A 25,538-nucleotide genomic window follows, 5' to 3' on the forward strand; every position below is an offset into this window, starting at 1 on the left:
ACTACTAATTAACTAACCACACCACGATCCACTCTCGCAGTCATACAATTAAATAGAGTCAACAAAAGTATAAGTTTCAGACGCCTGTTTATGTATAAACTCTCCACCTCCCTCGAGCCTTCACTCAAAATATGTTCCTTTTACGTTCTCAACACGTAAAAACCAGTGTTCACTGACAAAATGCCAGTAGTATGTAGAAAATTATAGGAACACGCTGAACCCGTGTAAATATAGTTAAATGCGAATGTTCTGTTCGAAAAGCTCTAGTTCGTGCAGGTGTCACACACCCCACGTTGTCACTACTCCAATGAAATCATAGATACGAAAAGACAACGGTGGTCAACGGGGTGCGTACGACATGGTGCACTTAGCTTTATCTCTGCTGCTGCTGCTTAGCCGGTATGCTGGTTAGTCGGTTCGCTGGTTAGCCGGTCCGCTGGTTAGCCGGTTCGCTGGTTAGCCGGTCCGCTGGTTAGCGCAGCTTCAACAGTTCCCGCCAGAGTCAGCCGTGCAGATGTTACAGGAATGTAACGAAGCGAGGCGAACGAAACGAAGCGAAGGCTGCAAACAGAAAGCATCGGTGCACTAAACATGTCAGCTACCCCTCACCCACCACCTTAAAACATGTCATCTTTAAACATCTCATCGAGCACGTGGGCCTGCACAAAACGGACTTTTTACAACAACAAAACAGTCATTTTCCGTCCTTCTCTCCCTATCTGCAAAAACCATATACAGATTAGTATTTTAGCGTCACAGAGAGTAAATTATGCGCTAACCTGGAAAGAACAACAGAGAGTATTTCATTCCACAACACAGACTCATCAACAGCGTTAAATAATGATTTATTACCTCAAAAGCCTATGATTGTACTCTCAATGGAAGCAAAGTCCGCTTCCTCCCTGGACCAGCCTCTGTTCGTCAACAGTGACCAAAACCGTCCAGAACCCCTTGTCGAATCCTTATGCGAAAGCCATCGCCGACGAAGGAATGTTGACGACTTGTCCTCAGCAAAATAGTGGCAGTGAGACAGGAAAAACTAGTGGAAGCTCCCCTAGAGTGCCGAATACAATATTCGGTGAAAAACCATCATACTCTAGAAACTATATATTAGATCCTTCCCCTTCTGCCGCTGGGTGTCAAGTGCGCCGTCCTTGAGTCTCTGACAGACCACCTAGCCAAATACACGTGACTGACCTTGTCACAAAACCAGTCCAGCTATACACAATTCTGCCTCCCAAGCAGAAAAAGACACGAGAAACTCAATCCGTGAAAATCCCGTGTGCGCTGTCAGCGAAAAACCGTCAGCCCTAGCTATGACAGCAGAAACCTCCACTGTAAAACTCGTGCGATACAAAACATCCGTGCTCGTTGAGCACCGTCAGCAAACTCTGCTGTAACCCGATATCACGCACAGGCGCTTTCTATCATACACGACCAAGAACAGGCACTCCACTGAGTGACACTTTCTTGGTCTCTGTCACCCGATCGTGACACACCTCCCCTCTTCAAGACGAAACCTCGGTTTCGCTCACAGTCATGTTCTCCTCTACAGCCCGAGAGAGAAAGTCAGCTCCAACATTGTTGGCGCCTGGAATGACGCGTACCGTGAATTGGTACGGTTGGAGAATCAACGCCCAGCGCATAAGTCTGGCGTTTGCCAACCTTGCAACCTGAAGATATTGCAGAGGTTGATGGTCCGTCTCCAGACAGAAAGGTCGTCCGTACAGGTATGCTTCGAACTTCTGGATGCCCCAGACAATGGCGAGACACTCGCGTTCAACCGTTGCATACGCTGCCTCGGCCGAGGTCAGCTTACGGCTGGCGAAGCAAACAGGGTGCAAAAACCCCTCTGTCTCCTGAAGCAACACTGCCCCAAGTCCCTTTCCTGAAGCGTCTGTCCTCAGCACGAAGTCCTTGTTCAGGTCTGGTAGTCGGAGAATAGGCTGACTGGTGAGTCGCCTCTTCAGGGTGTTGAATGCGGAGCTGCATTCCTCAGTCCACACTACAACGGTCGGTTGTAGTTTCTTGGTAAGGTTGGTCAGTGGTAGTGCGATTTCGGCAAAGTGCGGGATGAAGCGTCTGTAGAAGCTGGCTAGGCCCAGGAAAGACCTGACTTCTTTCTTCGTGCGCGGTGGCTCCGCCTCCCGAATCTTCTGGATCTTGTCGTCCTCTGGAACGAGCAATCCCTCGCCGACAACATGACCCAGGAAAGACAATTCCCGAAATCCCAAGTAGCACTTGGACGGTTTAGCTCCCAGATTTCCGTCCTTCAACCTCCCGAACACGTCGCGCAGGGCGTCGAGATGTTCAGTCCATGTCTCTGTCGCGATCAGCACATCGTCGATGAAACTGCTGATGTCCTCGCGCTTCAATGGTTCCAAAAGTTTCCTCATCATGCGAGTGAAGACGGCACCTGCATTCTGTAGACCAAAAGGCATGACTGTCCATTGGAACTGGCCGAATGGAGTGGTAAATGCAGTCTTTGGGCGATCTTCCTCGGCAACTGGAATTTGCCAGTATCCCTTGGTGAGGTCCAGTTTGGAAAAGTACTTGGCCTTGGCCAAGTGACTGAAGAGGTAGTCCACATCAGGCATGGGTTCCGCGTCAAACGCCGTAATCTTGTTCAGCTTCCGGTAGTCGACACAGAACCTGACGCGTCCATCCTTCTTCTTCACAAGCACAATTGGTGAACTGTAGGGAGAGTTCGCTGGCTCGATGACGCCCAACTTCGTCATGTCGGCGATTTCTTTCCTGACCACCTCCTTCTGGGCATGAGGCATGGGATACTGCTTCGTCCTCACTGGCTGTTTCTCCAGCAAGTCGAAGGTAAACTCCTCTAGATGCGTCTGAAGTGGTATGTCTGTAAGGACCCGTGCTGCATCCTTCAGGATCTCTTGCAGGTCCGCCTGCTGGTCGTCCCCAAGATCAGGTGAGATGTGCACGTCCGTGTGATCTTCACTAGCCTCCAGCGGACAAACTGGTACACGTCCTCCTCCCTGTTCTTCCGTTGTCTCGTCCATCACGACAGCAACTGCTTCTGTCACTTTGTCCTTTTCCCCGTAGGCCGTCCTTTCTATGTAGGCGCGCAGCAGGTTGGCGTGGTACAGGCGTGCTTTCCCGTTCATGACGATCCTGTAGTCGTTCTGGCCCACTTTCGCTGTCACCTCAAAAGGTCCTTGCCACTGCAGTTGTAGCTTGTTGTGTTTGACAGGTAAAAGTAGCAACACCCGTTCTCCAATCTTGAAGCTGCGCGGCCGTGCCTTGCGGTCGAATCCTCGCGCATAACGCTGTGCTGCTCTCCCCAGGTTCTCTTGAGCCAGTTTGCAGGTCTCTTCAATCCTGTTCCTGAGTTCTACGATGTAGGTCGCTGTCGTCTGCACCTCCTCGTCAGCTTCTTCGTCTGTCCAAGCCTGACGCAGGATAGCCATGGGACCGCGTACCTGTCTGCCGTACAACAGCTCGAATGGGGAAAAGCCCAAGCTCTCCTGAGGAACCTCGCGGTATGCAAAAAGCAATGCTGGGATGTACCTGTCCCACGTGCGTGGTTTCTCCTGAGCTAGTTTCCTCAGCATGGTCTTCAAGGTGCCATTGAACCTCTCCACCAGTCCGTTGCACTGAGCATGGTAAGGAGTGGTGAAGTGCTGCTCCAGTGATAGCAGTCGTGCTGCCTCCGCCATCACTCCTCCCGTGAACTGCGTGCCTCTGTCGGTGAGTACCTCTGATGGAATTCCCAGCCGGGACCACATAGTAACCAGAGCCTCAGCTACTCGCGTGGCTTCAATCGATTTCAGAGGGATCGCCTCTGGGTATCGAGTAGCGTAGTCCACCATGGTCAAAATGTATCTGTTTCCGTCCTCAGACGCAGGCAAGATGGGCCCGATGATGTCCACTGCCACCCGACGAAAGGGTTCGTCGATGAGCGGCATCTTCTCTAAGGGGACCTTCCTCACCCTTCCTTTGGCAACCACCTTCTGGCACTTATCGCAGGACGCACAGAAACGTCGGACATCCGTGCAGATGCCTGGCCAGTAAAAGTGGCGCCAGACACGATCCGTGGTCTTCTTGGTGCCAAGATGACCTCCCAGAATCGAGTCGTGTGCCGTTGCCATGACACCCTCGCGAAACTCGCGAGGCACGACAACCTGTTTGAATGCACCTTCCTTGTTGCTGAACTCACGGTAGAGCAACTTCTTGTCCCTGAGGAACCTTGACCTCCCATGCTTCCCGCTCAGCTTCACCTTCCCCGACTTCGCGTGCTCCCGAGGAGTAGCTAAGGTCGGGTCAGAATCCTGAGCCTTCGCGAGAAGCGCGGGGGTCACGTTCCCCAGGGCAGCTCGTGCAGCAGGTAGGGGTTTGAGAGGTTTGTCCTCTCGCTCCGCCTGTGCCCGCGTGAGCACTGAAATGACGTCGGGAGACCGATAAACGGGAACCTCCCTGGTGACGCCGTCCACAAACTGAACCCGGTTCCCAATGAGCAAGTCGCATGGAGGATCGTCCATGACGACGGCCACAATGGTTCCCGTGAACAACGGTGTTACGACCTTGATCACTGCCGTGTTCAAATCGTAAGCGTGAGATGCCTCGGCCATTCTCACCCTGATGCTGTCTCCTGTGTAGGCCATAGCTGGAACCAGACTCGCCCGAACCACTATCATGTCTGCCCCTGTGTCCCGCAGACCTTCGCCCTTCACTCCGTTAACGTAGACGTTGCAGTGGGGCTGGAAATGTTTCCTGGAGCACGGAACGCAGAGTTGTGGAATTGTGCATGAGCTCGTGACGTCCCTTAACTCCTCGCTGCCAACAAAGTGTACGCCCTTCTGGTCAGCCTGTCTCCTGTGGCAGTCCTTCTTCACGTGGCCCCGCTTGTTGCAGTAGTAACACTGGATGTCAGTTCTGGAACTTGATCCTTTGTGTCCCTGATCGTCCTTCCCGTCCTTGGGTCCTGAAGAACCTGAATTTCCCGATTTTCCCGGCCGTGAGCCTGAAGATTTGCCGGAGATCGCCTGGGCGTCCTCGTGTACTCTGATCCAGTCGGCTGCCTCCTGAGTAGTCTTTGGCTGGTGCTCCTGCACGAAGGTCACCACCTCAGGTCGCAGGCTGGACATCAGTTGTTCCATGACAATGAGGTCGGCAAGGTCGTCGACGGTCCAGTTCTTCTCGGCCATCTCCACCCAGCGCCGCAGGTAGAGATTAAGGCGTGCCACAAACTGATGACTCAGCTCGCCGCTCAGTCTCTTGCTGTTACGCAGACGTCGTCTGTAGGCTTCAGCAGTCAGGTTGAAGCGCTGGAGTAACGCCTTCTTTAGTGCCTGATAGTCTCTCGCCTCGTCGTCCTCCAAAGCGTTGTAGAGCTGCAATGCGCGTCCTTTCAAGCAGGTGCTAAGGCGGCTAGCCCACGTGGCCTCTTCCCACTTCTGGTCAGATGCAATGCGCTCAAACCGGCGTAAAAAGTCGTCGAGCTCGTCCTTGTCATCGTCGAACGTCGGCAGTCTCGTACGGTCGGCAACAAACGTCGGCGCGCTAGCCTGAGTAAGCGTACCCTTCTCGGCCTGTAGCCTAGCTAGTTCTAGCTGGAGATCGCGATCCGCCTGTTCCTTCCGGTCTAGTCTGTCACGTTCGTCTTTCTTTTCCTGTCTGTCAAGTTCGGCCTGTCGTTCGGCCTGTCGTTCCTGTCTTGCAAGTTCGTCTTTCTTTTCCTGTCTGTCTCGTTCTCTTTCTTGTCTGTCAAGTTCGTCTTTCTTTTCCTGTCTGTCTCGTTCTGCCTGTCGTTCTCTTTCTTGTCTGTCAAGTTCGTCCTTCTTGTCCTGTCTGTCACGTTCGGCCTGTCGTTCTTGTCTGTCAAGCTCTTCTTTTCTCGTCTGTCGCTCTATGTCTTCCCTACGTTCCAGCTCCTTGCGTTTAAGCAAACTACGCGCTCTAACGCGTGCGTCTCGCTCTGTCTGTTCCTCACTGCCAGGAGTCTCGAAAGTTATTCTCCTCGTCGGAGATCCCCCTGTAGCCATGGTTAGTTTTAGCAAAGCTTTATTACCAAAGTAAGTCTAACGCAGCTATAGCTAGAACACGCGGTGATGAAAGCGGTGGATACAAAAATCCAGCAACCGGAAAATGCAGAAGAAAAATCCAAACGGTGTAGAACAAAACGCGTAGCCTACTTTATGGCTGCTTTTTGCGGTGAAACAAAGTGTTTCCCACAGCCGTGGCCTACTTTATCGGCTGCTTTTTGCGGTGAAACAGAGTGTCTCCCACAGCCTTGGTTAGGACAGAAGTCCTCGGACCCTTCCCCCCCAAAATTCCAACAAAGTCAAAATATGGAGAAAAATCCAAGTAAAACAAGACTATAGAAATGTAACCTGTTACAGAATGCGAAACAACAATGTAGAGAAAACTGAGTAAAACGAATAACAAATCCGCTAACCCCGCTCAGCTCTCTGCAACGGAAAACTCTGAACGTACAACAACAAAGATTCACAAACGAAGGAAAGGGAGATAATCACAGTTAGCGCATACAATAACTCACAAATTACAATTTACATTTCCTGCAAGATGTGAATCGCTTAAGGTGTGGTATATGATCAAAACTATACAAAAAAGGGTAGCACCAAGCAGAAAATAAGTCGAGCACTGACGAGATTATCTGCTCTTAGTTATCCTTAATTGGTGGGTCTTTATCAGTTGGAAATTAACTGAGTAAATCCCGGCTTGGCCCCCATGTGTCACGTTTCAATATATCACTAAAGGTGATTATGAACCGGTTAATTACTACTAATTAACTAACCACACCACGATCCACTCTCGCAGTCATACAATTAAATAGAGTCAACAAAAGTATAAGTTTCAGACGCCTGTTTATGTATAAACTCTCCACCTCCCTCGAGCCTTCACTCAAAATATGTTCCTTTTACGTTCTCAACACGTAAAAACCAGTGTTCACTGACAAAATGCCAGTAGTATGTAGAAAATTATAGGAACACGCTGAACCCGTGTAAATATAGTTAAATGCGAATGTTCTGTTCGAAAAGCTCTAGTTCGTGCAGGTGTCACACACCCCACGTTGTCACTACTCCAATGAAATCATAGATACGAAAAGACAACGGTGGTCAACGGGGTGCGTACGACATGGTGCACTTAGCTTTATCTCTGCTGCTGCTGCTTAGCCGGTATGCTGGTTAGTCGGTTCGCTGGTTAGCCGGTCCGCTGGTTAGCCGGTTCGCTGGTTAGCCGGTCCGCTGGTTAGCGCAGCTTCAACAGTTCCCGCCAGAGTCAGCCGTGCAGATGTTACAGGAATGTAACGAAGCGAGGCGAACGAAACGAAGCGAAGGCTGCAAACAGAAAGCATCGGTGCACTAAACATGTCAGCTACCCCTCACCCACCACCTTAAAACATGTCATCTTTAAATATCTCATCGAGCACGTGGGCCTGCACAAAACGGACTTTTTACAACAACAAAACAGTCATTTTCCGTCCTTCTCTCCCTATCTGCAAAAACCATATACAGATTAGTATTTTAGCGTCACAGAGAGTAAATTATGCGCTAACCTGGAAAGAACAACAGAGAGTATTTCATTCCACAACACAGACTCATCAACAGCGTTAAATAATGATTTATTACCTCAAAAGCCTATGATTGTACTCTCAATGGAAGCAAAGTCCGCCTCCTCCCTGGAACAGCCTCTGTTCGTCAACAGTGACCAAAAACCTCCAGAACCCCTTGTCGAATCCTTATGCGAAAGCCATCGCCGACGAAGGAATGTTGACGACTTGTCCTCAGCAAAACATGTGGCAGTGTGAAGGAAATAACCGGTGGAAGCTCCCCTAGAGTGCCGAATACAATATTCGGTGAAAAACCATCATACTCTAGAAACTGTGTATTAGATCCTTCCCCTTCTGCCGCTGGGTGTCAAGTGCGCCGTCCTTGAGTCTCTGACAGACCACCTAGCCAAATACACGTGACTGACCTTGTCACAAAACCAGTCCAGCTATACACAATTCTGCCTCCCAAGCAGAAAAAGACACGAGAAACTCAATCCGTGAAAATCCCGTGTGCGCTGTCAGCGAAAAACCGTCAGCCCTAGCTATGACAGCAGAAACCTCCACTGTAAAACTCGTGCGATACAAAACATCCGTGCTCGTTGAGCACCGTCAGCAAACTCTGCTGTAACCCAATATCACGCACAGGCGCTTTCTATCATACACGACCAAGAACAGGCACTCCACTGAGTGACACTTTCTTGGTCTCTGTCACCCGATCGTGACACTCGCAGTCATACAATTTAATAGAGACAACAAAAGTATAAGTTTCAGACGCCTGTTTATGTAAAAACTCGCCACCTCCCTCGAGACTTCACTCAAAATATGTTCTTTTACGTTCACAAAACGTAAAAAACCAATGGTCACTGACAAAATGCCAGTTAGAATATAGAAAATTATAGTAACACGCTGATCCCGTGTAAAGATAAGAAAATACGACTGTTCTGCTCCAAAAGTGCTAGTTCATGCAGGTGTCACACACCCCACGTCGTCACTACTCGAGTATAATCACAGATAGCAAAAATAACAACGGTGGTCAACGGGGTGCAAAGACATGGTGCACTTAGCTTTCTTTGGCCACTGGGTGGACGGCCTGTAATTAGTCTTTTTAGCCTCCACAACTGCTCCGTCGAATGAAGTGCTGGTTAGCGTGGTGACGAAGCAGGGAACTGTGGAGGCATCAGGCGCCGCACCCAGTCGCTGGTTAGCTGGTTAGCCGGTTCGCTGGTTAGCTGGTTAGCCGGTTAGCTGGTTAGCCGGTTCGCTGGTTAGCCGGTGTGCTGGTTAGCGTGGTCCCCCAGAAGGCAGCCCGAACAGAAGTTAGGAAAACGAAGGCTGCAAACAGAAAGCATCGGTGCACTAAACATGTCAGCTACCCCTCACCCTCCACCTTTAAACATGTCATCTTTACATATCTCATCGAGCACGTGGGCCTGCACAACGGACTTCCCACAACAACAAAACAGCCGTTTTTCGTCCTTCTCTCCCTACCTGCAAAAACCATATTCAGGTTAGTATTTTAGCGTCACAGAGAGCAAATTATGCGCTAACCTGGAAAGAACAACAGAGAGTATTTCATTCCACAAACACAGACTCGTCAACAGCGTTAAATAATGATTTATTACCTCAAACAGCCTATGAATGTAGCACTCTCATGGAAGCAAAACCCGCTTCCTCCCTGGAATGGCCTCTGTTCGTCAACAGTGACAACAACATCCAGAAAACCCCTTGCCGAATACTTATGCGAAAACCATCGCACGGCGAAGGAAGATTTGACGACTCGTCCTCAGCAAAACATGTGGCAGTGAGAAGGTGATAACTCGCTGAAGTTCCCCTGGAGTGCCGAATATTCTATCCGGTGAAATCCATCATACTCTAGAAACCGTCGTATTCGATCCTTCTTCTTCTGCCGCTGAGTGTCAAGTGCCCCGTGCTTGTGTCTCTCACAGACAACCTAGACAATAACACGTGACTGACCTTGTCACATATCAAGTTCAGCTATCGACAATTCTGCCTCGCCAAGCAAAATTATCCCCGAAAAAACCGTGCGGCACAAACCATCCGTGGTCGCGCTGTCAGCAAAACTCTGCTGCATAGCCCCGAATCACGCACAGGCGCTTTCAGTCGCAATTTACCAAGAGAAGGCACCCTACTGAGTGACACTTTCTTGGTGGTCTATGTCACTAGATCGTGACAGTCACAAAGTTGTTTCCCACCCGCCCACCCCCGCCCACCTGTACTGCATTGTCACACAGTTGTTTCCCACCCGCCCACCCCCGCCCACATGTACTGCATTGTCACACAGTTGTTTCACACCCGCCCACCCCCGCCCACCTGTACTGCATTGTCACAAAGTTGTGTCACCCCCGCCCACCCCCGCCCACCTGTACTGTATTGTCACACAGTTGTTTCACACCCGCCCACACCCGCCCATCAGTCTGTACTGCATTGCGACAAAGTTGTGTCACACCCGCCCACCTGTACTGTATTGTCACACAGTTGTTTCCCACCCGCCCACCCCCGCCCATCTGTACTGCATTGTCACAAAGTTGTTTCACCCCCGCCCACCCCCGCCCACCTGTACTGCATTGTCACAAAGTTGTGTCACACCCGCCTGTCAATAGCCTAACTGCAGACATCATTATTTATCTGAAGAACATGCTAATGCCTCGCTGTTTTAAAGCTCAGAGACTCATCACACAAAGCACACATACTTTAGAAGTCTTTTTTTTTTTAAATCAATCATCAAACTGGTGCTATTTTAAGCGTAAACACACACAGATAAAGAATTAAACAAAGTCACACAATACAAAATGCTCCCCAGTAAAACTCCCCGCCACATTCCTGCGGAATTTCCTGTCACTAAACATAGTCAGTGGAACCCCCAAGGTCACCTAGTTCTGTTGTTCACCGTGGCTGCACTGAGTGGGGCTTCCCGCGAGCCCAAGTGTGTGTGTGTGTGTGTGTGTGTGTGTGTGTGTGTACGTGCGTGCGTGCGTGCGTGTGTGTGTGTGTGTGTGTGTTTCTTTGTGCGTGCGTGTGTGTGTGTCTTTGTGTGTGTGTATGTGTGTGTGTGTGAGTGTGTACGTGCGTGCGTGTGCACGCGCCGTGTGTGTGTGTGTGTGTGTGTGTGTGTGTGTGTAAGAGTGTGTTTCCGAGGGTATGTGTGTTCCAGAATGTGACTGAAGGAGTAAATGGAGAGGAGATGATGATGATGATGATGATGATGATGATGATGATGATGATGATGATGATGATGATGATGATGATGATGATGATGATGATGATGATGGTGGTGATGATGATGATGATGATGATGATGATGATGATGATGATGATGATGATGATGAAAGATGTTAAAAGGGAACGGTTACTGAAAAAAACATCATCATGTACAACAACAACAACAACAACAACAACAACAACAACAACAACAACAACACAACAACTAGCGTTGAGATGAAAAGTGGAAGTAGAGGAGAAGCGGTTAGCCAAGCGCTGCTCCATAGCTAGTCTGTCTGTGCTTGCAAAAAGTTGGCTGTTTGAATTGGATATAATTATAAACACGGTAAAAGACCGTGGCCGCCCGACCTGACCTCGTCATTTCCTGTGTATGTTATGTTTCGCATACACTGTTTAGACTATCAGATCGTGTATGCCCCAGACTGCACAGTGGTAGCAACACCATGGGGACAGTCCCTTTCTCCCCCCTCCCCCCCCCCCCCCCGACACCCCTTCTACCCCCTCCACCCTCGCAAGAAGCTAGGGTAAGTGCGGTGGGAATCCCCCTGGAAGGTAGAACTCATTACGTAGTTTTGATATCTGCAGGTTGAAATGCCTGCATGCAGCTTGACTATTCACGCCCACCTGTACTACATTGTCACACAGTTGTGTCACACCCGCCCACCTGTACTGCATTGTCACAAAGTTGTGTCACACCCGCCTTCCTGTACTACATTGTCACAAAGTTGTGTCACACCCGCCTTCCTGTACTGCATTGTCACAAAGTTGTGTCACACCCGCCCACCTGTACTCCATTGTCACACAGTTGTGTCACACCCGCCCACCTGTACTACATTGTCACACAGTTGTGTCACACCCGCCCACCTGTACTACATTGTCACACAGTTGTGTCACACCCGCCCACCTGTACTACATTGTCACAAAGTTGTGTCACACCCGCCCACCTGTACTACATTGTCACACAGTTGTGTCACACCCGCCCACCTGTACTACATTGTCACACAGTTGTGTCACACCCGCCCACCTGTACTACATTGTCACACAGTTGTGTCACACTCGCCCACCTGTACTGCATTGTCACAAAGTTGTGTCACACCCGCCTACCTGTACTACATTGTTACAAAGTTGTGTCACACTCGCCCATCTGTACTACATTGTTACAAAGTTGTGTCACACTCGCCCACCTGTACTGCATTGTCACAAAGTTGTGTCACACCCGCCCACCTGTACTACATTGTCACAAAGTTGTGTTACACCCGCCCACCTGTACTGCATTCTCACAAAGTTGTGTCACACCCGCCCACCTGTACTGCATTGTCACAAAGTTGTGTCACACTCGCCCACTTGTATTGCATCGTCACACAGTTTTGTCACACCCACCCACCTGTACTGCATCGTCACAAAGTTGTCACACCCACCCACCTGTACTGCATTGTCACAAAGTTGTCACACCCACACACCTGTACTGCATCGTCACAAAGTTGTCACACCCACCCACCTGTACTGCATCGTCACAAAGTTGTCACACCCACCCACCTGTACTGCATCGTCACAAAGTTGTCACACCCACCCACCTGTCATCGTCACAAAGTTGTCACACCCACCCACCTGTACTGCATTGTCACAAAGTTGTCACACCCGCCCACCTGTACTGCATTGTCACAAAGTTGTCACACCCGCCCACCTGTACTGCATTGTCACAAAGTTGTCACACCCACCCACCTGTCATCGTCACAAAGTTGTCACACCCACCTACTTGTACTGCATCGTCACAAAGTTGTCACACCCACCCACCTGTACTGCATTGTCACAAAGTTGTCACACCCACCCACCTGTGCTACATTGTCACAAAGTTGTCACACCCACCCACCTGTACTGCATCGTCACAAAGTTGTCACACCCACCCACCTGTACTGCATCGTCACAAAGTTGTCACACCCACCCACCTGTCATCGTCTCAAAGGTGTCACACCCACCCACCTGTATTTTATTGTTCTGATGAGAAACACCAAGGTATTTAAGTTTTGTATTGTGCTGATAACAACTGCACACAATATTTAATGTCCGTTTGACGAGCAGAAGGCAATTCATGTTTTGACATCATGACATATAAACGCAACAGCTTTAAAACTAAAGAAAAACAACAAAAACAGGCGTTACTTTGTCAGATATGAATTCACGAATCACACAACATTACAAGTCACGCATCTCCAAGTGCTGAAATGTATTTAATAGAATTCAGTCGCAATAAATGATTCGTATATCATAGAAGAAACATATGTCTTACCTTTGGCAATGTTCCAGCTTGATTGCGACAGCGCAATAGTCGAAAAAAGAACGTCACCCGAAACATCTCACGTTCATGACATGTTGGATGAGTGTGACGCGAACAAACATTCAGGCCCCCGTTTCTTACAGCGAGAATTGGCGGGTGGGGCGAGGACGTACCGTTTCTTGAGCAATTCTCACCGCGAGGGGCGCTAGGATTCTCGCCGCGAACGCTAGGTAGCTTTGGGTTTGCTCGCTTGGCGAGAAAACATTGCGGCCGCACTGCCATGTTTTGTCACCAAACGGGCAAGCTCAAGGCTACCTAGCCTTCGCGGCGAGAATCCTAGTGTCCCTCGCGGCGAGAATCCTAGCGCCCCTCGCGGCGATAATCCTAGCGTCCCTCGCGGCGAGAATCCTAGCGCCCCTCGCGGCGAGAATCCTAGCGTCCCTCGCGGCGAGAATCCTAGCGTCCCTCGCGGCGAGAATCCTAGCGTTCCTCGCGGCGAGAATCCTAGCGTCCCTCGCGGCGAGAATCCTAATTTCCCTCGCGGCGAGAATCCTAGCGTCCCTCGCGGCGAGAATCCTAGCGTCCCTCGCGGCGAGAATCCTAGCGTCCCTCGCGGCAAGAATCCTAGTTTCCCTCGCGGCGAGAATCCTAGCGTCCCTCGCGGCGAGAATTGCCCAAGAAACGGTACTTCCTCGCCAGACTCGTGTCACTCGCCGATTCTCGCCTGTAAGAAACGGTACTTCCTCGCCAAACCCGTGTCACTCGCCGATTCTCGCCTGTAAGAAGCGGTACTTCCTCGCCAGACTCGCATCACTTGCCAAGTCTCGCCTGTAAAAAACGGTACTTCCTCGCCAAACTCGCGATTTCTCGCCTGTAAGAAACAGGGCACAGATATGTCAAAAGTCTGTGGGCGCGAATTATGATAGAGACAGCAATTTGTCAATAAAATGTTCGTTTACTGCAGCGTTAGAACACAATCTTCTGTTTATAACGCTGTGACATTTGACTTAACGAGAGTCGTGTTCTGCCGACACTATGATGCTTTTCTCGTTTTAAACACATTATTATGGTAAATCTTCTCATGTCGATGCTAAAAATGACTTTTCTTTGTTGTTAGTTATGTTCTGCAATAATGGACCTACCTCAATTTTAAACCATGCCGTGTGACACGAAACTTATGAGCGGAAGACAAATCTTCTGAGTGCTATAATGTTTCAACAGATAGTTAACTGCATCAGATTATCACTCAGGCACGTCCAGGAACAATAAGACTGTGGTATTCAGGCCTCCGTTGCTTTCTTCTGTCATGTATGAAGGTACTGGCCTGGGTAGAACAAGTGTTCTGTCGCTGTGCAACAAATCTGTCGCCCTTTTCCGCCTTTTTTTGGTTTTTTTAATAAAATGTGTTAAAATTCCACACACACAAAACAATGTTGTTGGTTCTTTTCATTTGTGTATTGTTCATTGCAAGCTTAGCAGTGTAGAATGCTTTTTCTTCTTATAATGTCAAAAGGTGGCTTTAAAATGAACATTTAAGGTGTCAATTTTACCCATGATCTGAACCGTTCACTCGATTTGCATTCTGATGGGGGTTTGTGTTGCTCAACATGCTCACTATTATACACAGGGCTTTGTTTACTGCTAAGGTGCGTCTGGCAACTGAGAGAACACAAATGTATGGGGTTGGGGGTGGGGATTGGGGGGTGTTGAGGGGGTGGGGTGGGTGTTGAGGGGGGGTGGGTGTTGAGGGGGGGTTGGTGTTGAGGGGGGGGTGTTGAGGGGGGGTGTTGAAGGGGGGGTGTTGAGGGGGGGGGGTGTCGAGGGGGGGGGGGGTGTTGGGTGTTAAGGGGGGGTGTTGAGGGGGGGGGGTGTTGGGTGTTGAGGGGGGGGTGTTGAGGGGGGTGGGGTGGGTGTTGAGGGGGGGGTGTGTTGAGGGGGTGGGGTGGGTGTTGAGGGGGGGTGTTGGGTGTTGAGGGGGGGGGGTGTTGAGGGGGGTGGGGTGGGTGTTGAGGGGGGGGTGTGTTGAGGGGGTGGGGTGGGTGTTGAGGGGGGGGTGTGTTGAGGGGGTGGGGTGGGTGTTGAGGGGGGGGTGTGTGTTGAGGGGGGGGGTGGGTGTTGAGGGGGGTGTCGAGGGGGTGGGGTGGGTGTTGAGGGGGGGGTGTGTTGAGGGGGTGGGGTGGGTGTTGAGGGGGGGGGTGTGTTGAGGGGGTGGGGTGGGTGTTGAGGGGGGGGGGGTGTGTTGAGGGGGTGGGGTGGGTGTTGAGGGGGGTGTTGGGGGGGGGGGGTGTTGGGTGTTGAGGGGGGTGTTGAGGGGGGTGGGGTGGGTGTTGAGGGGGGTGTTGAGGGGGGTGGGGTGGGTGTTGAGGGGGGGGGGGTGTTGGGTGTTGAGGGGGGTGTTGAGGGGGTGGGGTGGGTGTTGAGGGGGGTGTCGAGGGGGTGGGGTGGGGATTGGGGGGTGTTGAGGGGGTGGGGTGGGTGTTGAGGGGGGGGGGTGTTGAGGGGGTGGGGTGTTGAGGGGTGGGGTGGGTGTTGAGGGGGGTGTAGAGGGGGGTGGGGTGGGTGTTGAGGGGGGGTGTTGAGGGGGGTGGGGTGGGTGTTGAGGGGGTGTTGAGGGGGGTGGGGTGGGTGTTGAGGGGGGTGTCAAGGGGGTGGGGTGGGTGTTGAGGGGGGTGTTGAGGGGGGGTGTTGAGGGGGTGGGGTGTTGAGGGGTGGGGTGGGTGTTGAGGGGGGTGTTGAGGGGGGTGGGGTGGGTGTTGAGGGGGGTGTCGAGGGGGTGGGGTGGGTGTTGAGGGGGGGTGTTGAGGGGGGGGTGTTGAGGGGGTGGGGTGTTGAGGGGTGGGGTGTGTTGAGGGGGGGGGTGTTAGGGGGGGGGGGTCTACCGACTTTTCCTAGCAAAAGAGAAACAATACATGTTCCAACTTTTGAAATAGTTTTCGCCCACAAGAGCATGCTACGAAAAATAGTTTTTGTCCTAACTAAAAAATGATACGGTAACAACCATTGGTTCTTGCCCTTTTCATTGTGTCAGCCTGTACAAGGGACTTCCAGTTTTTGTTTAACAATTTGGAGTTTAGCCTGCTTTTACAGTTTAATAACTTTCAATGTAGCAATCTTACAGACTTCACATTTCGCACACATCCTGCAAAAGTATTTGGACATTTACGACATAAATAACAGGACAGCTGTACATATTTTAAGCTAATAACAGCATTGTAAATGTGCCTCGATACGCAGTGTTTATAAACTTATGACATTGGGCCTCCGTATCTTTGCATTGGCATTGCTTTTCTTAAATTTTGAAATGACGTCTTTGTTGAAGATTTGACGTATTGGGTATGACGTGTTTGTTTTATTTTAAGTCACTGGAAGCAACGATTTCAGTTTGTCCCATTACTTGGTGCATTTTGTCTTTGTCTTCTGATTTTACTGTAACTGTGATGAACTGAAGAAAACAGAATCATTTGCCTCAGAAAAAGGTTTGAAACTAAAGAGTTAAACACTCAATACAAAGGGAGAATTCTCTAAAGGAGAAAGTTTTTCATGCAGTGAGTATTTTCAGAGAAATTATTGTTGTCGTGTTTCTGATGTTGAGTTTTGTGTTCCAACAGGAAAGACGGTGGTGCTGGTACTCCAGGGCTTAAGGTGGCTGCTTCAGGGCCACGACGTGCAAGTGGTGTCGACAGACTACGGTTCCCGGGCTGCCAGCAGAATGATAGCAGGGCAGCTAGAAATGGCTCTGAGCGCGGACCCGACACCTCCCCCAACACCAGGCAGCATCGCTCTACATCACTATGACTTCTACAACAGGGAGGCCGACGTGCAGCGGGCCGTCACCGACCTCTTGGCGCGAGCCAAGGACGGACAGTTGCACGTTCTGTTGGATGAGGCGGACTTTGCTGGCAGGTTGGTCTTTACGGTTTTGTTTTACATAAAAAAACTATGTGTGTGTGTGTGTGTGTGTGTGTGTGTGTGTGTGTGTGTGTGTGTGTGCGTGCGCGGGCGCGCGAGTGTGTATATATACTGATGTGTGCGCGTGTGTGTATGTGTGTGTGTGTGTGTGCGCGCGTGTTTGTGTGTGCGAGTGCATGAACTATCAGTTTGCGAGCGTGTGCACGGGCCCATGTGCACGCGTTCGTGTATGCGTGCGTGTGTCATCGTGTTTGTGTGTGTGTGTGTGTGTACGTGTGTGTGTGTGTGTGTGTGTGTGTGTGTGTGTGTCCTCACGAACCTCACCCAGCTGTTCCGTGTGGTATGAGTGTGACACGTTCCTCCCAGCCAGACACACATCTCTCACAACGTGTCTCCATTCTGTGTCACAGTGATGTGTCAGGTCAACGCAACACTACACTGGTGGCCCGTCTGGCGGAGAGCGTTCCCGGCCTGCACCTGTGGGCGGCAGGTGTTCGTCACGACGCCATCCCCCCATCACTGCAGCCTGAACCGCTCACCGTCCCTCTCCGCTGTGCTCCCTCCGTGCTGCGGGAGGTACAGACAGCGGTTGGCAGGTACAAAGGTCAAGTCCACAACTACAGCGACAGCGGTGTACCTGCCCCTGGGGACGGACTGCGCGTGATACGGCTGAGTCACCATGGCAACGCTCACAGAGGTCGGTGGCCAGTAGAGTGCCAACAGTGCGGTAAGGAGGTCGCCGCCGAGCTGCGCCGTCTTGGTGTGGGCAGTGGGGGTGAGTTGTGAAGGTCACATATAGTTAGATACATAGATAGGTAGGGAGGAAGGGAGGGAGTGAGGGAGGTAGGTAGATAGATAGATACATAGATACATAGGAAGGTAGGTAGGTAGGTAGATGGATAGGTAGGTAGATAGGTAGGTAGGTAGAAAGGTAGGTAGGGTAACTAAAACAAGTTCCCATCGTGTCATTTTATCCTGTCAAATAATTTCACAGTGACAGAAAATTCAAGTTCGCTGGGCAAGACCACAGCAGCAAGAGAGAATTACGTCATTTTAATGACGTCAAACTATAATAACGTCATGTCTGTGTGTCGGGAAATAGGTGTCTGTGACTTTCTTTTGTACACAGAGAGTGAATATGTGGAGAGAGAGAGAGACAGAGACAGAGAGACAGGGAGAGACAGAGACAGAGAGAGACACAGAGACAGACAGAGACAGAGAGACAGACAGACTGTTTATTTACAGTTGCCTACACCTGAAAAATATTCTAACGGTCACAACGGTCTTTTCCACACAGGTAGCAGCCTCTTCAACAGTCCCACCCCACTGAGCTACCGCGACGTGTTCATCCTCACGCGGAGTTCAGAACTACAGGATGACATCGAGGATGACGCAGGCCAGGTGACGTCACGAGCTAGCGGCGTGGTGCGCGGTCTGCGTGATGAAGGCTTACCGGTGTGTGTGCTGGGGTACCAAGAGTTTAGACACAACAGGGCGAGGTGGGAGAGATATGTGCACGACTTGGCGGTGGCGGCAACAGACCGTGTCACAGTAACAGACTATGGCTGGGTGCAAGGCTTGGAGCGGCGTGTGGTGGTGATGCTGCCAGGCAGGAACAAGGCGAGTGATGAAGGAAGGAGTGATGAGGACATTGATCTTAATGACAGAGTGTTAGCAGCATCGCGCTGTACCACACAGCTCATCATGGTGGACATGCCTCCTGTCACCACCGCCACTTCCACCGCCACCTGAACCACTGTTCCCGCCACCACTATCCCCTCCACAACCACTGCTACTACACACATTACTGTCATTGCCACCACCACTACGACGACGACCACCGCCGCCACCATCATCTCCGCAACGACTGTTACTACCAATATTTTTTCCTCCGCCTACAGCTACTCAGTGATCACAGCCGCCACCACAACCACGACGACGACAACCACTGTCTCTGTACCTCCCACGTCACCATCACCATCGTCAGCGCCGCCTCAACAACCAGCTGTTCTAACGCTGCTACCGCCACTTTCATCACCGCCCCACCATGACTTAGGGTTAGGGTTAGAGTTATCATCAACACCAGCAACAATAACAACACCACCACCACCACCACCACCACCACAACATCAACAACAACCGCAGCAACAAAAACAACAGCAACAAGTATTGACCAAGAACAACCGAACTCAAACCACGGGAGCAGTTTTCATTTTATCTTCCAAGGATCAGAATTCAGCTCGTCAAGTCTGGTGACGTCAAACCTACAATATACGTCATTATTTCTGTGTATTTTTTGCTTCAAATCAGATCTATGCTAGCTTAGAAAGAGAAACTTTTGCGGGAAAACTGGAATTAGAAAATATGGAGACAACATTTCATGCTTTCTCCTCCATACGCACAATGAACGTCTCTCTAGCGATGTTTGTGTTAAATAATGACCTGCAATAAAACAGTTGACATCAGCCTCGAATTGCATCACAATTTTGGAGAATTGGATACCTTATGTCTTTGAACATTTTGACTGCTAAGAGTACTGACATTTAGACTTGAAAAAGAGAGTGCAGTCTGATGAAAACCCGATTTCTTGGTGATTTTATCGGTAATCTTTCCATCCTGATAACTCAAATAGTGCCAGAGATTGCAAGACTTCAAAATGCAGTTGAAACACCTACGGTAACCAGTCGACTTTGAGTGATCCCAGAAATGTTTTTTTGCGTGTGGATCAAATGCTACGTAAAAATCAATGAAACCACTTTAATGGTGAAGATTTTTAAAATACCGGAATAAAAGTGGATTTTGTCAGATGCAGGGGCGGATTAGGGGGGTGGTTACAGGGGTTCCGGAATCCCCCCTCGGCTGTAAAAAAAACCCACACGTTTGTGAATGTTGTTGTTTCTGTCTGTAAAGCCGGGGGAAGTGTTAATTGTTTAATCAGTATCATTTTTGTACAGTTTTAACAGCCACTCCCATGGGACATGTCTTTCTTCTAACCCTACTATATGATGTAGGGAGCAGATATCAGTAATCCCGCAGTGGGGCACTGCGGTTATGAAATTAAAAGCCCCTCCTGTTTTTGGAACCACAGGAGCTTTCTAGTTTGCGGTTAGGTAGATTTTTGGTTCCTCTTTCCTGTCATGCTCTTTTTCTTCATGAATTCTTTTCTTTTTTCTGCCTTCTTGCTCATTCACCTGTATTTTTTTCAAAAAATCTCTTCTCTTGCCGCTTGTCTCGCGATTCATGTATAGTTTAATCTGTTAGTGTTCTGATGTAAGTCCAGCAGTAGATAGGTTAAGCCTATTTTAACATACTGGAAACTGGTAATCTTCCAGTAGGTATTAATTTAGTTTTACTAAAGCCTGCTGGGACACAAGTAATGGGTTAGTGCATTTGTAAACAGGAATCGCTTGACAAGTGGCCCCCTTCATCCCCCCCTTCCTCGTCCTGATATGGCTCTGCGTAGTCGGCTGGACGTTAAGCAACAAATAAACAAACAAACAAAAGATATCAGTAAAGATAAATTGCCATTATTTAATACTAACGTTAAAAGAAATAATGAGTGGCTGCTGACACCAGTTGATCATGTTTAAAATCACGCATAAGCCACACATTTATAAGATAGCTAAAGTTCTTCAGCTTCAGGGGGGCTTTGCCCCCACAGTACCCCACCTCTACCGACCCCTGGACCCCAGGTTGTAACCCCCCCCCTCCCCCTCGGGCTTAACTGCTCCACCCCTGAGATGCAATGTCGAAAGACCAAATCTACTTGCATCATACAGAATAGTTCACAAGTCTGAAAATAAGCTAAAGATATTCTGAGGTTATTAGTATGTTTCTTCCCTACTTTCACTGCAGTTGAAGCCTGTGACTAAGGTGACCCTCACACTGTTACCACAGTCCCCCCGGACTTATTTTAAGCCTAGCGGAGAACCGCGCGAGGTGACATTCGACTCATTCCGTGGTGGAGGGTCACAAATGTTTCCTGGTCTCAATTTGTTGTGTAAATAAGTATCGTTAACCTCCTATCGTAAAGTATGTAAATAAGTATCGTTAACCTCCTATCGTAAAGTATGTAAATAAGTATCGTTAACCTCTTATCGTAAAGTATGTATATATACGTACATTGTTCACGCTACAGGTGACCTGTTTGAGATAACACTGTATGCCTTTAACAGAAATTGCAAACATGTCTCTTTTTATTTATATAATTTACAACTTAAAAAACATCGTTCCAAACTGTAGACTGGAAACATAATTTTAAATATGAAGACTTTGAAAACAGTCGGTTATACCTATCAATAGTAAGTATAACCATGCATGTTTTTCTGAAAAGAATATTAGATAATGGTAGCATGGGTTTTTTTCCCCTGTGAATAATTATTGACGTTTTAGCACGTTAAAAGTTCATGACTTTTCTTGTCTTACTTTCTATATCAGTGTGTGTGTGTGTGTGTGTGTGTGTGTGTGTATGTGTGTGTGTGTGTGTGTGTGTGTGTGTGTTCTCTCTGCCTCTGTCTCTCCCTTTCTCTGTCTCTTTGTCTCTATGTGCCTCCTTCTCTTCTTTGCTCTATTGGTCTATCTCTTTCTGTCTGTCTGTCTGTCTGTCTGTCTGTCTCTCTCTCTCTCTCTCTCTCTCTCTCTTTCTCTTGCTCTCTTTTTCTCTCATGAAACAGGAGCCAATAACAGAGCAACAAAGCAAAAAGACATTGGACCATGAACCGAACATAAAGCAACCAAGCAAACGAAATATGGAACAGGAACCAATAGCAGGGCCCAAGCATAGACAAATCGAACATGAACATACAAAGAGCAACCAAGCAAAGAAACAATGGAACATGCACCAAAATCAAGCAAACACAATATGGAACAGGAGCCAGTAACAGAGCAACCAAGCAAACACAATATGGAACAGGAGCCAGTAACAGAGCAACCAAGCAAACACAATATGGAACAGGAGCCAGTAACAGAGCAACCAAGCAAACACAATATGGAACAGGAGCCAGTAACAGAGCAACCAAGCAAACACAATATGGAACAGGAGCCAGTAACAGAGCAACCAAGCAAACACAATATGGAACAGGAGCCAGTAACAGAGCAACCAAGCAAACACAATATGGAACAGGAGCCAGTAACAGAGCAACCAAGCAAACACAATATGGAACAGGAGCCAGTAACAGAGCAACCAAGCAAAGAAAACATGGAACGGAAATGACGAAGCCTGTCAAAAGATATTTAGAAACAGGGGGACTGGTAGCTAAGTTGTTAGAGCTGGACTTGAATGTGATGATCGGGTCACGGGATTGAAAACAGATTGGTGTAATGAGATGAAACTCTGCAAGATAGCAAAACAAAATAACCTGTTCTGAAACGATAATTTATTTAACTTTCTCCTTTCGTTAAAACTTGCCAAGTTGTACCGATTCTGACATTGTGTCGATTTGTTTAACTGTAAATTTACGATGATAGGTAATGTTTAACGCCCTCACGGTAAAACCAATAGGGGCATGTGCCCGGTAAAACCAATAGGGGCATGTGCCCGGTAAAACCAATAAAACACACTTGAAAAATTACACCTTGAAGCATTACGTGTTATAATTGGCGGTGTGCGGGGAACAAGCCATGATAAGATTTACAAAGAAAGTGGTTTTTGTAGTCTAAAGGAACGCCGAAAACGACATAAATTAATCTTATTTCACAAAATGGTCCATGGTAAATGTCCACTATATCTAATTAACCTCTTGCCACCACTAGTCTCTTCACTAAATCCCTACCACAGAAGACGACCATTCGAAAGATTCGTACCAGCACATAGGAAAGAAATATTCAGAACATCCTTCATCCCATTCTCCACAGTTTTATAGAATAATTTGCCTGATGTGATTAAAACAACAAATTCAATAAGCGAGTTTAAGCATTATTTACAAAGTCCTGATCATAGTGTACCAGCTTATTATTATTTTGGAAAACGACAGACAGAAGTTCAACACTGCAGAATGCGTTTAAATATTAGTAACCTTAATTCAGACTTGTGCAAACGCCATCTAAAAGATAACGCACAGTGTGCTTGCGGTGATCCAAATGAAACATCCGAACATTATTTATTAAACTGCACTTTGTATGCAGATGCTCGTCTGACAACAATCAATTCGTTGCCTGTTCATTTCAGACGCGTGGAAATATTATTAAAAGGTAGCGAGCATTATTCTGTTCGTAATAACATATTGATATTTGAGTCTGTCCAATCGTTTATTGTTAAATCTGGTCGATTGATTTGATGGATGTGTTCACGCATTGATAGTGTATATGTGTGTGGGCAGGCGTATGTGTACCTCCACACTGCCTCTCCCTGTGTTATCGTATTTGATTACATAAGCAGCGTATAAGTAATGATTATTATCGTTTGTCTCGTATTTTACATGTTAACGAATTACTGCCTTCCATAAAAAAATTGTTACATTTACCTGAATTTACATGTTGCATGTCTTAGACTTGATGCTCTCTTCCTATGCGCTTTCGTCCTAGTCTCTCCTTGTGGTTGTTAGTACTTTCTTCCCCCTCTCCCTCCCTTTTCTTTTTATCTTCTGTAGATTCCTTTGTTCCTAGTTAGCTCCCCATCCCCATTCTTTCAATTTGTTCCTCTGGTTTATTGTTGTTATGTCCACCATTACGAAAATGTGTGTAATTTAGTACTGTTCTGGTCACGTGATATAAGCATTTGCTTGAGTGCGTGTCCTAGTTGTGTGTTTTGAACTGTTCATGCGAAGAAATCCTGAATAAAACTTTGTTTAAACCAAAACCAATAGGGGCATGTGCCCAGTAAAACCAATAGGGGCATGTGCCCGGGTTTTACCCCGATTGTAGATGGTTAAAAAAAAGAGACAGATAAAGAGACAAGTCGCGTAAGGCGAAAATACAATATTTAGTCAAGTAGCTGTCGAACTCACAGAATAAAACTGAACGCAATGCCATTTTTCAGCAAGACCGTATACTCGTAGCATCGTCACTCCACCGCTCATGGCAAAGGCAGTGAAATTGACAAGAAGAGCGGGGTAGTAGTTGCGCTAAGAAGGATAGCACGCTTTTCTGTACCTCTCTTTGTTTTAACTTTCTGAGCGTGTTTTTAATCCAAACATATCATATCTATATGTTTTTGGCATCAGGAACCGACAAGGAATAAGATGAAAGTGTTTTTAAATTGATGTGGACAATTTAATTTTGATAATAATTTTTATATATTTAATTTTCAGAGCTTGTTTTTAATCCGAATATAACATATTTATATGTTTTTGGAATCAGCAAATGATGGAAAATAAGATAAACGTAAATTTGGATCGTTTTATAAATTTTTAATTTTTTTTACAATTTTCAGATTTTTAATGACCAAAGTCATTAATTAATTTTTAAGCCACCAAGCTGAAATGCAATACCAAACCCCGGGCTTTGTCGAAGATTACTTGACCAAAATTTCAACCAATTTGGTTGAAAAATGAGGGCGTGACAGTGCCGCCTCAACTTTCACGAAAAGCCGGATATGACGTCATCAAAGACATTTATCAAAAAAATGAAAAAAAAGGTTCGGGGATTTCATACCCAGGAACTCTCATGTCAAATTTCATAAAGATCGGTCCAGTAGTTTAGTCTGAATCGCTCTACATACACACACACACGCACGCACACACACACACACGCACATACACCACGACCCTCGTTTCGATTCCCCCTCGATGTTAAAATATTTAGTCAAAACTTGACTAAATATAACAAAAATGAAAAGGGGGCTCGCTCTATGAAAATAAAATCACAGGTCGATGTATAAACCGGTAAACGTAACGCAGGCGTAGCCATAGCTGGTCATGATATTCCATAAAAGAGTGAACAGTCACACGAGCAGCTATTGGACGTAGTAGTAGTAGTAGTAGTAGTAGTAGTAGTAGTAGTAGTAGTAGTAGTAGTAGTAGTAGTAGGGGGCAGGGTTAGCATTGGTTGATTTATTCTTAATACACAAGGCTATAGGTCTTACGGCCTGCCCTTACCACATGAAGGTGGGTAGGGGTGGTGGGGAGGGGGAGGGGGGTAACGGGTGGGGGGGGGGGGGGGGGGGCTGAGAGGTGGCAGAGGTAGCATATATATATATACACCACACGGCTTACTGCCCTGACGCAGCATCCCAAATGTTTGTTGTTGTTTTGTGTGTGTGTGTGTGTGTGTGTGTGTGTGTGTGTGTGTGTGTGTGTGTGTGTGCGTTTGGGGGAGGTGGATGGATGGATGGTTTATTCATGAAGGCCATAGCCCCACTGATATGAAGGGGTGTGTAACGAAAAGATGTGTCGTTCTCCACATTTTGTTTGGTTGTCAAACAACGTTCTCTTCTTCTTGTCGCCAACTTTTGTCGAGCAGACAAATTGTTTTTGCGCCATTTCATCAGTTGAAACTAAATAACCGGACCGGAAGATGCCTGGGAGGAAAATAGATGCCGACGCCCACTTGACCCTACTACAATGTCAAGGTCGGAAAGTTGTGAATACTGACTTCGACTTGAGGCATGTTCTTCCCAATAATGCATGGCAAAGAAGCATATTT

General features: G+C 48.1%; 2 protein-coding genes across 2 annotated transcripts in view; both read left to right on the forward strand.

Annotated features, from left to right (window-relative positions):
• LOC138977893 (uncharacterized) overlaps positions 1–17,138 on the forward strand; it is a 46,475-nt gene extending 29,337 nt beyond the window's left edge. The window contains exons 4-5 of the mRNA XM_070350501.1: positions 16,658–16,952; positions 17,132–17,138. Of these exons, the coding sequence (XP_070206602.1) occupies positions 16,658–16,952; positions 17,132–17,138 (302 nt within the window). The remainder of the gene's footprint in view (positions 1–16,657; positions 16,953–17,131) is intronic.
• Positions 17,139–17,248: 110 nt separating this feature from the next.
• Positions 17,249–21,365, forward strand: LOC138978967 (uncharacterized). Its single transcript, XM_070351784.1, has 2 exons — positions 17,249–17,733; positions 18,256–21,365. Exons 1-2 carry the CDS (start codon positions 17,301–17,303, stop codon positions 18,708–18,710), a joined length of 888 nt encoding a protein of 295 aa, XP_070207885.1. The 5' UTR covers positions 17,249–17,300; the 3' UTR covers positions 18,711–21,365.
• The last annotated feature ends 4,173 nt before the right edge of the window (positions 21,366–25,538 follow it).

This window comes from Littorina saxatilis, linkage group LG10 (genome assembly GCF_037325665.1).
Source record: "Littorina saxatilis isolate snail1 linkage group LG10, US_GU_Lsax_2.0, whole genome shotgun sequence".
In the NCBI taxonomy this organism is placed as follows: Eukaryota; Metazoa; Mollusca; class Gastropoda; order Littorinimorpha; family Littorinidae; genus Littorina; species Littorina saxatilis.

What these genes read in the sequence shown, in the direction of transcription:
- LOC138978967 (XM_070351784.1), top strand. Translation starts at nt 17,301, where the DNA reads ATGAGTGTGACACGTTCCTCCCAGCCAGACACACATCTCTCACAACGT. An exon ending in TCTTGGTGTGGGCAGTGGGG is followed by an intron (nt 17,734 to 18,255) that starts GTGAGTTGTGAA and finishes TTTTCCACACAG; the next exon opens with GTAGCAGCCTCTTCAACAGT.